The sequence below is a fragment of the Pantherophis guttatus genome, chromosome 10, assembly GCF_059756535.1.
Source record: "Pantherophis guttatus breed Tessera chromosome 10, ASM5975653v1, whole genome shotgun sequence".
Taxonomy (NCBI): domain Eukaryota; kingdom Metazoa; phylum Chordata; class Lepidosauria; order Squamata; family Colubridae; genus Pantherophis; species Pantherophis guttatus.
The window spans coordinates 16190177-16204130 of record NC_142072.1 but is presented as its reverse complement, the minus strand read 5'-3'; the positions used below and the strand labels follow the sequence as shown (position 1 = coordinate 16204130).

Sequence of the window (13954 nt, the reverse complement as noted above, 5' to 3'; positions counted from 1 at the left end):
AAGGCTATTGCTTAACGCATTGTAAGCCGCCCTGAGTCTCCGGAGAAGGGCGGCATATAAAAATAAATAAAATAAATAATAAAAAAAAAAACAATTACAGGTAGTTCTCAACTTACAACAGTTCATTTAGTGATCATTCAAAGTTACAATGGCACTGAAAAAAGTGACTTATGACTGTGTTTGACGCTTATGACCATTGCAGCATCCCCATGGTCATGTGATCAAAATTCAGACGCTTGGCAACGGACTCATATTTATAACGGTTGCAATGTCATGTGACAACCCTTTGTGACTTTCTGACAAGCAAAGTCAACGGGGAAGCCAGGTTCCCTTACTAATTTAACAACTGCAATGATTCACTTAACAACGGTGGCACGAGAGGGTCATAAAATGTGGCAAAACTCATTCAACCGATGTCTCACTTAAGAACATACATTTTGGGTTCAATTGTGGCCGTAAGTCGAGCACTACCTATCGTCAGTGGAAGGGCTTGCCTCCAGAAGTAGTGGGTGATTCAGCAATGGAGGTTTTTAAGAAGAGATTGGACAACCATTTATCTGAAATGGTATAGGGCAGGGCTGTCAAACTCCCAGGCCATGGGCTGGATATGTCATGCCTGGCCACGCCCACATCTGGTTTAGCGAAAGGGGGGGGGAGAAATCCAGACATGTCACATAATGCCGCTGTGATGACGTGATTTTGACAGCCTTGGTATAAAGTTTCCTGCTCGAGCAAGGGGTTGGACTAGAGCAGGGGTCTGCAACCTTAAACACTCAAAGAGCCATTTGGACCCGTTTCCCACCGAAAAAAAAACACCGGGAGCCACAAAACCCTTCCCGTGCCTGACTATTTCTTGAGCGGCCACAAAACTAGCATATGTAGTTGAATTAAACATTTTGTTTTCTTCTGAAACTTTTCTTTTCTTGGATTTATCCATAGTTGGCCTACCGGGGGTTGAAAAGCTCAATAAATCGTGTGTTGGTGGGTGTTGCACATTGGCGGTTGTGACACATATTTTGAGTGACAGGGAGCTGCAGCAGAGGGGTGAAAGAGCCACATGCAGCTCCACAGCTGCAGGTTGCTGACCCCTGGACTAGACCACCTCCAAGGTCCCTTCTCTTATATGACAGCCACCCAACGCTCCTTGCCAGCAACTATGCAAGTAAACAATACTGGATTCTCTTTTTGATGAGCTGGTGTAAGATTACACTTCTTTTCAAATTTTGGTAAGCTAGCTTGCTGTCAGCAGCTAGGAGCAGCTTCTGCTCATTCTACTGAGCCAGACCCCGGAAATCTGCTTGCTGGTTGCAACCGTTCTTGCCTGGGGCAGCTCATAAATCTACCCAAGGCCGATTTCTCTTTTTGCGGAGCTCCCAATTATTGATTGCCCAAACTCTACTGACACGCTGATCTGAACTTAATTATTTTACCCCGTTCGTCTCTCTCCTATTATTCCTGATTTTCCTAGCTATTCCTCCTCCTCCTCTGCCTGGTGAGCTGAAAACAGCTGCCAGGCTCTTTTCGATGCAAAATGGAATCCAAGAAAGATTAGCAACTTGAGAAAACAAGCCGAGGTTGTCTGCGGAAAGTTTGGTTCTAATTTGTCCCTTCAGGGATTAAGACAAACATTCTCTGATCTTCGGCTTATTGATTGCTGGCATTTTTAATATTGTTGTGCGGCCGATTATATTGCTCCCTCTAATGGTGATTTCTACTGGCAAGCGCTGAGAGAGAGAGAGAGAGACAGAGAGAGAGATATGGAACTGAATGGGGCCATTGACAAACAAGAATTTGCCTGTCAGCAATCCAGGAAAATTAATATGTTTGCAAAGTAAATACGATTCGTGTGGAATGCTGAAAGGCAGTTGAAGAGCCTTGGTGGCGCAGCAGACTAATGTACTGTTAATTAGCACCAGCTGCCTGCAATTACAGCAAGTTCGAATCTCACCAGGCTCAAGGTTGACTCAGCTTTCCATCCTTTCGAGGTAGGTAAATTGAGGACCCGGATTGTGGGGGCAATAAGCTGACTTTGTATAAAAAAAGAACACCGCTTAGGGGGGCCCGAAAGCCCTACTAAGCAGGTATATACAAAAGTATGAAGGCTATTGCTTAACGCATTGTAAGCCGCCCTGAGTCTCTGGAGAAGGGCGGCATATAAATCGAACCAATAAAATAAAAAAAATACAAATGATGTGCAAGTGTGCATGGGCATGCTCACAAGAGCATGCATGCATGTGCATATAGAAATATGTGTCCATGTGTGAGTGTGTGTGTGTGGGGGGGTGTATATGCACTTGATGGTGCTTGGGTAAACTGCAATGCAGTTGAAGATGGTGTACACAAATTGCTAATAACTTGCATTTGGGGTAAACAGCAATTAAAACAAGACCCTAATCAAGGAATAGTATAGGTTCCCCTGCTCGAGCAGGGGGCTGGACTAGAAGACCTCCAAGGTCCCTTCCAGCTTTAGTCTATTCTAAACAAGACCCTAATCAAGGCGTTACCAAGTCTGACAAACAATCAAATAATAAACAACAGCCTAATCAAAGAACCACCAAAAACACTGACAGGGCAAGCCATTCGTATATAAAAAGAGAGCAAACCCCATTCCTTTCTAGCACTGATGATGTTACCTAGTTTGGTGATGAAATGCAAAACCACCAACCAAGCTCAGAGAGCACCAAGGACCCCGTATTTAAAATGTTCAATCATAGACCCTAATCCCTTACCTGTGAATGTCTCAGTGCTTGGGCTGATCCCAGCCAGCCTTTTGGAAGTGCCGAAGTCTGAAATTTTTAAGACGCCACTATAAGTGTTGATCAAGACGTTATCTCCCTGTCAATCATAGAAACTGTTGCTTTAGAGAACCAGGAAGTGTCCAAGATCTCCAAGAGCAGAAAACATGGGGGTAGCAATATCAAGCCGTCCCCGATGTGGTTTGGTTCCTCACCTTGATATCTCGGTGGATAATCTGGTTATCATGGAGGTAACGTAAACCCTCTAGGATTTGCTTAGTGTAGAATACAATGGTTGGTTCGTTGTCCTTCAAAGGACCCCACATGGACCGCAAGAGAGAAGAGAGGCTTCCTGGATGGAGAGATGGGAGGGAAGGAAGAATCATGGGGAATTAGAAAGGCTACTTTGCACCAGAAATAAATCTCTGAGAACCAATTGCCCACAAGCCACACGGAGAACATGAATTTTGGAGGCTGGGAGACAGCGTTCAGGTGCACCTCGACTTACAACAGTTCATTTAGCGACCACTGAAAGTTACAACAGGTCTGAAAAAAGTGACTTATGACTGTTTTTCACACAACCATTGCAGCACCCCCATGATCGTTGTGATCGAAATTCAAGACACGTCGCAATTGGCTCGTGCTTATGACGGTTGCGGTGTCCTAGGGTCATGTGATTCTTCTTTTGTGACCTTCTGACAAGCAAAGTCAATGGGGAAGCCAGATTCACTTAACAGCGGTGTTGCTATGAGCCGTGGTGGCACAGTGGTTAGAGTGCAGTACTGCAGGCTACTTCTGCTGATCACTGGCTGCCAGCAGTTTGGCAGATCGAATCTCACCAGCCTCAAGGTTGACTCAGCCTTCCATCCTTCCGTGGTGGGTAAAACGAGGACCCAGATTGGGCAATAGGCTGAATCGCTTAGAGAGAGGGCTGTAAAACACTGTAAAGCGGTATATAAGTCTAAGTGCTATCGCTATTGCTACTAACTTGGCCACGGTGATTCACTTAACAACCATGACAAAAACAGTTCTAAACTGGGGCAAAAGTCACTTGACAGCTGTCTCCCTTAGCAACAGACATTCTGGGCTGAATTGTGGTCATACGTCGAGGACTATCTGTACTCACTATGCCACAGGGAAAGGAAGTGAGGGGGGTGGGGCATGTCACAAAGGCGGAGCCAGAGTTTTCTGTCAGGTTTTGCAGAAAGAGTTTTATAGACATACGTAAAACGGTCTGAGCTTGACATGTTTTGCGTCTCTCTTAAGAGTTTGGGGGCTTTTCCTTCATTTTATAACACACATTAAATACAAGTCAAGGTCTAAACATCAACGTTGATGTGTTTTTTTTCCTCATAGCTGAATAGCTAGGAAATGTACTGCTTGCTTTGGCAATTAGATCTGGAAGGGGTTCCAGGAGGCAGAGGAAAGGGCTCAAGATGTTTACCCAGTGTGACAAGAAGCATTTACTTCCTGATCCTTAGCATAATTGATCCATGCATGCTGTGTCTTCCTAAAGGCCTCATTTTAATACCCACCGTAAGATGGTGAAGGATGATCTGTTTGCATCTGAGCACACTTTTTTTTTTTAAGGAAAGCTACATTTCCCAAACAGGCATGGGAATCAGGGCTGCTCGGTTTATTATGCAACCTGCTTTTGTTTTTAGCACGTTCAAAAATTTTGCAGTGCAATTCTCAGATAAAAAAAAGGGGCATATGAAAACATGAAGGGAAAATACAATGGACGCAAACTCAACCCGTCAGAACCAAAACAAGCCGTTTAACAATAAGTAAAGGTAAAAGTTCCCCTCGCATATATGTGCTAGTCGTTCCCGACTCTAGGGGGGCAGTGCTCATCTCCGTTTCAAAGCCGAAGAGCCAGTGCTGTCTGAAGACATCTCCGTGGTCATGTGGCTGGCATGATTAAACACCAAAGGTGCACGGAACGCAGTTACCCTCCCACCAAAGGTGGTCCCTATTTTTCTACTTGCATTTTTTACGTGTTTTCGAACTGCTAGATTGGCAGAAGCTGGGACAAGTGACAGGAGCTCACCCCATTACGCGGCACAAAGGATTCGAACCGCTGAACTGCTGACCTTTCAATCGACAAGCTCAACATCTTAGCTACTTCACTGTGGCAAGAAAGGTCATAAAATGGGGCATAACTCACCCAACTGTCTTGATTAGTAATGGAAATTTTGGGTTCAATTGTGCCTGTCCGTCAAGAACTCCCTATATAACTTTACTCTGGCAAGATTCTGTCCATTCTGTGTAAGCAAATTAAAAAACTGGACTCAACTGGATTTCACTGTGACCTCTTTGGGTTTGAGCTTGATACCCCTCTTTCTTATTCTTATCCTCAAGATCTGATTTTGCTGAAAGGAATCCATTCCCATCCTCACCAGGGTTTCAAAATGGCATCTTCTGCTTACTCACCTCCAGGCACTTCCTCCATGAAGATTTTGAGGAAGCCATTTTGACTCACGGAGCCCAGATAACGGACAATGTTCCTGTGTTTCAGGCGCTTGTGCAGGGCAATCTCCTCATGCAGAGGCTGTGAATATCTGAGAAGTAAGACCAACAATGAAAGACCCAGACAGACTCTTCCAAGAACAAAAGAACCCTGCCAAGTAATGGGAGCAGAGGTGGGTTTCAGCAGGTTCTGACCAGTTCTGGAGAACCGGTAGCGGAAATTTTGAATAGTTCGGAGAACTGGTAAATACCACTTCTGACTGGCCCTGCCCCCATCTATTCTCTGCCTCCCGAGCCCCAGCTGATCGGGGGGAAATGGGGATTTTGCAGTAACCTTCCCCTGGAGTGGGGAGGGAATGGAGATTTTACAGTATCCTTCCCCTGGAGTGGGGTGGGAATGGAGATTTTACAGTATCCTTCCCCTGCCACACCCACCAAGCCACGCCCACAGAACCGGTAGTAAAAAAAATTTGAATCCCACCACTGGTCTAAATTCTAAGGCAACTCACTGTGGCCAACTCGGCATTGGACAATTGAACGCGGGATAAATTACTAGATGGACAAATGAATTGAAATGGTCCTTGTTTTGCTTTAGCTTGAACCTTGAACCTAAAGCAAGACAAGGCTCGCTGAAATTCACTTGTCCTTCTCGAGTTATCCTGTGTTAAAATTGTCCTGTGGTGAGTTGTCCCAGGGCGAATTGGACGTGGCAAGATACTGTAGCTGGGGTGAACTGGGTGGGGCACGTTGGCCATGGCAAGTTTTCCCATTTTGGGTCCTACCTGCTATCCCGCTCTGGAATCTCTTTAATGGCAATGCGTACTTGGTTGCTGCGGTCTCGTCCGGCATAGACCACCCCGTATGTCCCTTTTCCCAAAATCACCCTGTCGCCTGCTTCAGTGTATTCATATTCATACTGTGAACATGAAAGCATAGAAAGAATATAAGGAAGTGCAAAGCCTGGTCAGAAGACCTTTGATGCACAAACAGCCCTATAATTAAATAGAGTGAATTTTGAGGCCTGGGGCAGACAATCCAGGAAAATGTGACAGATAATGAATCCTGGGTTCCTTAAATTAGCTTCTTGACCTCAAACATGGTAGAAGTCGTCACTGTTCAACCTTCAGCTGCCAATCCTGTCAGATTCCATAAATGGAATACGGATAGTTATACTTTTATTTTTTTTATACAAGCACGTTTGTACTGTTTGTACAAAACATCTCCTTCTCCTTCCACTTATTCCCATCTCTTTCCACTTATGACTGTAATTTTGTTGCTTGTATCATTTGTACTCTACAACTATCATTAAGTGTTGTACCTTATGATTCTTGATGAACGTATCTTGTCTTTTATGTACACTGAGAGCATATGCACCAAAGTCAAATTCCTTGTGTGTCCAATCACACTTGGCCAATAAAGAATTCTGTTCTATTCTACTCTACTCTACTCTACTCTACTCTACTCTACTCTACTCTACTCTACTCTACTCTACTCTACTCTACTCTACTCTCTTCTCTTCTATTCATTCTAATTCTAATTTTATTCTAATTCTATTCTATGTTGAAGTTTATCTCCAACATCCTATTTTTCTGATGTTATACAGCATTCTCAGATGGTTTAAGACTATTTTTTTAAAAAAAATATGGTATTTGCAAACAATTTGAAATTATTACACAAACACTTTTAAAGGCACCAAAGTTGTGCCATGGTGGTGCAGTGGTTAGAGTGCTGTACTGCAGCCTATTTCTGTTGCCTGCTGCCTGCCTGTAATTTGGCAGTTCAAATCTCACTGGCTCAAGGTAGCCTTCCATCCTTCTGAGGTGGTAAAATGAGGACCCAGATTGTTGGGGGCAATAGGCTGACTCCGTAAACCGCTTAGAGAGGGCTGTAAAGCACTATGAAGCAGTATATAAGTTCCACCTTGTTTTTCGGTCAAAATAGCTTTGAGAAAAGTGGAATTTCACCACTCTCTACAACCAAGACTAAACATTGAAATGTATGCAGCTAAAGACTTTAACAATTATTTCTCTAGACACTGATTAAACATGCAAGCTCATGTACTCCATTAAATTTACAATCGAAATATTACACTTAAGAGAAAATAGGTATGATTGGAACAGGTTTTCATTTCAATATTCATTATCTTTCACTTTTTATCTAAAAATTATATGCTGTTCCATACTCTGGAAAAACTGTACTGTTTGGGATTTCTTTCGGTGGCATTCCTGAGATTGTTGCAAGAGGACAAAGCAACATGGCACGCTTGTGTTTTTCTACACTGCCTCTCTTTATCCCTTTTCTTCTTTGGAAAACTGTGCCCAGGTGGGATTTCTTCATATTTTCCACTTGAATGGATGCATAAAAAGCCAAAGAAATTGCAGACCAGTGTAGGAAATGTACACAATCAACAGACTCACTCATTTGCCTTAGGAAATCTATTACAGAGATAAAGTGTAAGAAACTTGTAGGGCCATCAGGGAGAATTTCATTAGTGTTCCCTATTGGAAAAACCACGTGGAAAGCAATGTCTTTCTTATCATAATGTGAATGGTAGAATAGAATAACAGAGTTGGAAGGGACCTTGGAGGTCTTCTAGTCCAACCTCCTGCTTAGGCAGGCAACCCTACAACACTTCAGACAAATGGTTATCCAATCTCTTCTTAAAAACTTCCAGTGTTGGAGCATCCGCAACTTCTGGAGGCAAGTTGTTCCACTGATTAATTGTTCTAATTGTCAGGAAATTTCTCTTTAGTTCTAAGTTGCTTCTCTTCTTGATTAGTTTCCACCCGGTGCTTCTTGTCCTGCCCTCAGGTGCTTTGGAGAGTAGGTTGACTCCCTCTTCTTAGTGGCAACCCCTGAGATATTGGAACACTGCTATCATATCACCCCTAGTCCTTCTTTTCATCAGACTAGACATATCCAGTTCCAGCAACCATACTTTATATGTTTTAGCCTTTCGGTTGTGGAAAAAGATTCAGAAGAAAATTTCAGCACAGCACTAAAACAAGACCTCTGCATGGTAGCTATTTTTATACTGAGTCATCTCTGGAGCTGGCTAGGTTTGTTGTTTCCTTCTTCACTCGTTGTGAAATCCTTCCTAAGAAAACCAAGAAGGTCTGATTCACAGTGCCTTCACCCCAATTCACCTCTAGTTCCACTGGAGAGCTGCACCAATTCCCTTCTTCACCCATCTCTGCCATGAAAGAATGGATCAGTTCAAAAAACCTGAAATAAAAGAGTAAGAGGAAGGAAAATCTCAGGGAATAATATATGAAACGTCTTCATAAAGACTGATACTGCTTTAAAGGAATCAAAGTGCCTGAGAAGCTTAGTGAAATCCATCTCCAGAGGGGCTGGCCAACAGCTGTCATTGTCCCCCATCAGCTTTTGGTAGTTAAAAGTGACGGAAGATGTAGCCAACACATTAAGAGGGACGTGAGTTGGGGAAGACTGCCTCAGATAAGGGGGAAGTTGTGGTCCTCCAGGTATCTTACCAGGAGTGTCCACTCATGGCAACTTTTTAAGATTTTTGGACTTCAACTCCCAGAATTCCCCAGCCAGCCAGCCATGCAGGCAGGGGAATTCTGGGAGTTGAAGTCCACAAGTCTTAAAGTTGCCAAGTTTGGAGACCCCTGATTTAGACTATAATTTCCATCAGTCTCCATACTAGTTCTAGCTTTAAGCACTGGCATTTGGTGATCCAGTGATCGACTCTGCATGAAGCAACAACCAATATCCTTTTTTAAAAATGTCATTAGCATCATAAACAGCAGGCTATATCTGATGGTCGTTGATTCCAGTAATTTGTTTTTGGTCAACATTTTTTAGTAAAAATAATGCCAAAGTGCAATTCACCCTTTAAAACTGCTTTTCGAAATTGGCAATTCAAAGAGGTGTGGGTTTCAACACCCAGAATTCCCCAGCATAGCATGACTGGCTGGGGAATTGTGGGAGTTGAAGCCCACACCTCTTCAAGCTGCCAAGTTTGAAAAAAAAAAAACCCGCTGTTTTAAAATTACTTACAATCGCACTGGAAATCAATGGGGAACGATTTGAGAATGTGATTTCCTTTCCATTTATTGCCCTTGACTTTTCAAAAATGTCTTCACCCACAGCAACCCTGAAGCTAGCTGTCATATTTTTAATGCTCACCCTGAAATAATCAAAACAGTGGCAATAGGTTGCCAGGTACCGTTTGGGTGGGACATTATTTACATCTGGGCTATTCTAGTATCTCCCTTCCTTAATTAGGTTTTTGATCTTTGCAATTCACAGCCACTCCTCCCATTAAGCTTTGATTGACTTGTGACATATAGCTAGCCAAACTGTAGCCTCTGTAATGAAACCACAGTTCTTCCTTCCAACATGCCATGGCCCTGTCTTTCCTTTACACAACATGCATCAGGGAAGGAGCAGGTGACAAATGAAATGTACCGTATTTTTCACAGTATAAGACGCACCGGACCATAAAACGCACATTAGCTTTAGAGGAGGAAAACTAAGAAAAAAAAAATCTGCCTGTGCCTCCCAGCATCCATCCAGGATCCATCTGGCTAGCGTCCTTGCAGCAAACCGCAAACAGCCTGCCTCCTCCATGTCTGCTGCCTCCACCAGGGAATGCTATCACCACCGCCACTCGCCGCAGTTCAGTGCGGCGATCGGTGGCATCGGCAATCCCCACTGCCTAGAACAGCTGATCGGCGGTATTCTGGGAGGCCAATCCAACCGCCAATCAGCTGCTCGGCAGCAAAGGCTCCAGCATTCCCCGGCGGTGGCGAATGGCAACAGCGGTGACAGGTGGCGCCGCAGAGCCAACCCCCTCCCCCCACCACAATATTCGCTCTATAAGACGCACAGACATTTCCCCCCACTTTTTGGGGGGGGCGGGGAAGTGCATCTTATAGTGTGAAAAATACGGTATATTTCTATCAAGGCCATCTTTATGATTTTATAACAATGCCCATTTCTTGAAATTGTTATTTCTGAAGCAGATTACCCAACAAGTGCTGGATGTGCTCTGAAATAAGACAGTGAAAAAAAGGAGACTCTTTCAAATGCAGACCATGGAATGAATCATAGGGCTGGACGGGACCTCAGAGGTCTTCTAATCCAACCTCCTGCTCAAGGCGGATAGAAATGGAGAAACATGTTTTAAAGACAAAGCAGCTTCCTGCCTCCCTCCTCCCATTTTGTCAATGGGCCATTAAGGCCTCAGCCAAGCTCACTCATTCCCCCCACCTTTGTCAACGGACCATCATCTGCAACACAATAGGACCCATCTAGCAACAGAAACTCACCACATGGCACCTGGGAAGATTACATCAGCCAGCAAGGCTAGCTAAAACCCCCCCACCTCCTGGGAGTCTGACAACCAATCAGGATACTCTTTCTGGGCGCCAGGAAGTTCAAAGCCAGAGAGGGCATAAAACCTGGGGACTCGCAGCATCTCTGCCCTTTTTCTGTTCAGGAACTCAAACCATGTGGTCCTGTCCACCATTAAACCATTTTTCCAAGCAGTCTCCATGTTTCCAATGTCTTTTTCCCCACTTGGAGCTGAACCCAGATGGACATTTCTTCCAACAGTTCTTTTGAGAATAAGTCAATCCCCTCTTCTCTGGGACAACCCCTCAAGAACTGGAAGACAGTTATCCTGTCTTCCCCTCCCAAATCTTCTCTTCGATTGGCTAGACACACCTAGCTCCCTCAACTATTCATCATAATAGTTTAGCCTCCAGACCCTTCATTATTTCATTTCATTTCATTTCATTTTTCATTTTATTTGATTTATATACCGCCCTACTCCCGAAGGACTCAGGGCGGTGAACAGGCACAAGATAAAACACATAGAATACGAAAATTTAAGAGCAGAAGTAAAATCGAATTAAATCAATTTAGCCCAAGGCAAATTTAAAACCCCAGGTTAAGAACAAATTAAAAATTTACATTAAAATTTACAGCCAACATTGTTTGGCCGACGGCACCCGGAGGAGTCCCTCTCTGTGAGAGCGTACCGGCTGGTGGGAGGCCGTTTGCGGCAGCAGGCAGTCCCCTAAATAACCAGGCCCTAAGCCATGGAGTGTTCTAAAGGTGGTAACCAAAACCTTGAAGTGCACCCGGAAAACCATCGGGAGCCAGTGCAGCTCGCGTAGGAGAGGTGTTACATGGGAGCGCGACGTCGCTCTCATAACCACCCACGCGGCCGCACTCTGCGCCAGTTGGAGCCTCCGGGTGCTCCTCAAGGGGAGCCCCATGTAGAGAGTGTTGCAGTAGTCCAGGCAGGAAGTGACGAGGGCATGAGTGACCGTGTTTAAGGAGTCCCGATCCAGAAAGGGACGCAACTGGCGAATCAGACGGACCTGATGGAAAATCCTCCCGGTCACAGCCGTCAAATGCCCTTCTAAAGATAGCCGTGGATTATCTTTGTTGCTCTTCTCTGCATACTTTCTAGGCCAGGGGTGTCAAACTCAAGGCCCGAGGGCCGGATCAGGCTCGCAGGGTGCTTAGACCTGGCCCGTGGGGCTGTCCTGGAAACAGCAAAGGACTGACCCGTGGTGCCTCTGCCAGTGAAAACAGAGCTGGCAGAGCGTGCAGCTCTCCCGAGCTCCGTCTTTGCTGTTAGAGGGTTGCAGGAGACCATCGCAGCCAAAACGGAGCTCGCAAGGGCCGCATAAGACTCTCCTGAGCTCCATTTTCACTGGCAGAGGGTTGCAGAAGACTGTCACAGTCGAAAATGGAGCTCTGGAGCCCGTTTTTGCTGGCAGAGTTCTGGGGCCACCACAGGCGACGCCGACACAAATAACGTTGAACTGGCCACACCCACCCTGGCCACACCCACCCCGGCCCCCTGAGGTCAAACACAATCCTGATGCGGCCCTCAATGAAATCGAGTGTGACATCCCTATTCTAAGCTCTCAACACATTTTTTTAATATCGTGGTGACCAGAATTATACACCATGTTCCAAATGTGGCCTCACTAGTGCAGTTTAGAACGGTATTATCACTTCTCGTGATCTTGATGTTCTTCCTCTGTTGATAACAGCCCAGGACTGCACGGACTTGCTTTCTTTCTCTTTCTTTGGGTCTTGGCTTCTGTTGGCACCCTCACCTCACCCCGACTCACCAGCGGCAGTGATTTTGGGTAGGGAAGTATAACTGGAAATCTTCAACTGTATGCCGCACATAAAGGAAACAGCATCGTTCATCGCACTTAGAAATGCTGGTACAAAAAAAGAAAGAGAGAAGCAGAAAAGAATTCAGGCTGGCATGTAGAAAACAGGCTTTGAGGGAGAAGAAATCCAGCAGGTTCTGGAGAACCGGTAGCGGAAATTTTGAGCAGTTCGGAGAACCAGCAAATACCACCTCTGGCTGGCCTCAGAGTGGGGTGGGAATGGAGGTTTTGCAATATCCTTCCCCCAGGAGTGGGAGGGAATGGGGATTTTACAGTATCCTTTCCCTGGAGTGAGGTAGGAATGGAGATTTTTCAATATCCTTCTCCTGCCGTGCCCACCAAGCCACACCCACAGAACCGGTAGTAAAAAAATTTGGATTTCACCACTGCTTTGATATATTCTCAAACATCCAAATACATCCATTAGGGCCAAAAGCATAGATCCGTGATGGCGAACCTATGGCAAGTGTGCCAGAGGTGACACGCAGAGCAGTGGTGGGTTGCTACTGGTTCTCCCCGGTTCTTGTGAACCGGTAGTGGAAATTTTGAGTAGTTCGGAGAACCGGTAAATACCACCTCTGCCTGGCCTTGCCCCCAATCTATTCGCTGCCTCCCGAGTCCCAGCTGATCGGCTAGAAGGAAAAAAACTGTTTAAACTCTTGCCGTGGTGCTTCAAAGGGCTGCCCTACAGCTGATCAGTGGTAAAAGGCAGTGTGGTGGTAGACCAGTGTGCTCCAAAAACAAATAGGTAGATCGGAATGCTCCAGAAACAAATGGGTAGACTGGTGCCTCCAAAAACAAATAGGTAGACCGGTGTGCTCCAAAAATAAATAGGTAAATAGCTCTGAAAGCAGTTCAAAGCCGGGTAGACCAGTACCTCTGCTAAATCCTAAAGAATTGCATGCGTGCACATTCCAGTTTTCAGTGCTGAAAAGGTTCACCATCACTGGCATAGATTGTTAGACAGGCATTAATTCTATTTGCACAATGAGTAAACCTGGTTGCTGAATTAAACTCTTTTCTGGATTCGTGCAACATAGTGAACCGTAAGTTAACCAAATCAGCTGAGTTTCCAGAGTATGAAAAGTCATCCAAAAATGATCAAGGTTTAACCCTAACCGAGCTTAGCAAGTTGGCAAAATGTGTGGCTTTAAGTGTGACGTGTGTACAGTAAGCAGAATTCGGAAATCTGCTGGATGTTGAGTTAAGCAGAAAGCCAGCATTTAAATGCCCTCTTCAAAAATGGCAAAAATGATTGTTACCTGATTCCACGGATGGAGGATACGGGAAAAGTCCAGGTAGAAATTCCTTCCTATAGAAGCCAATAGAAACACCCAATAAGCAAATAATCCTAGAAACAAAATTCCCAATCGCTGGAAAATTGTAAGAACGGGTAATCCTCGCTTTATGACCACAACTGGAACTGGCAACATCATCGCTAAGTGAAATATCCCATGACCTCGTGGACTTAAGACTTCACTTCCACTGTGGTTATTAAGCAAATCATCTAGAGCAGCGGTCTGCAACCTTAAACACTCAAAGAGTCATTTGGACCCGTTTCCCACAGAAAAGAAAACACCG

At 44.9% G+C, this 13954-nt stretch overlaps 1 protein-coding gene across 5 annotated transcripts in view; it reads right to left on the bottom strand.

Moving 5' to 3' along the window:
- MAP3K6 (mitogen-activated protein kinase kinase kinase 6) overlaps positions 1-13954 on the bottom strand; it is a 78106-nt gene that overhangs the window by 20625 nt on the left and 43527 nt on the right. For all 5 annotated transcript variants that reach the window (XM_034413594.3, XM_034413592.3, XM_034413596.3 and 2 more), the window contains 7 exons: positions 13636-13685; positions 12326-12421; positions 8351-8429; positions 5987-6120; positions 5169-5296; positions 2951-3087; positions 2730-2835 (listed from right to left, as the gene is read on the bottom strand). In XM_034413594.3, coding sequence (XP_034269485.2) covers positions 2730-2835; positions 2951-3087; positions 5169-5296; positions 5987-6120; positions 8351-8429; positions 12326-12421; positions 13636-13685 — 730 coding nt within the window. The remainder of the gene's footprint in view (positions 1-2729; positions 2836-2950; positions 3088-5168; positions 5297-5986; positions 6121-8350; positions 8430-12325; positions 12422-13635; positions 13686-13954) is intronic.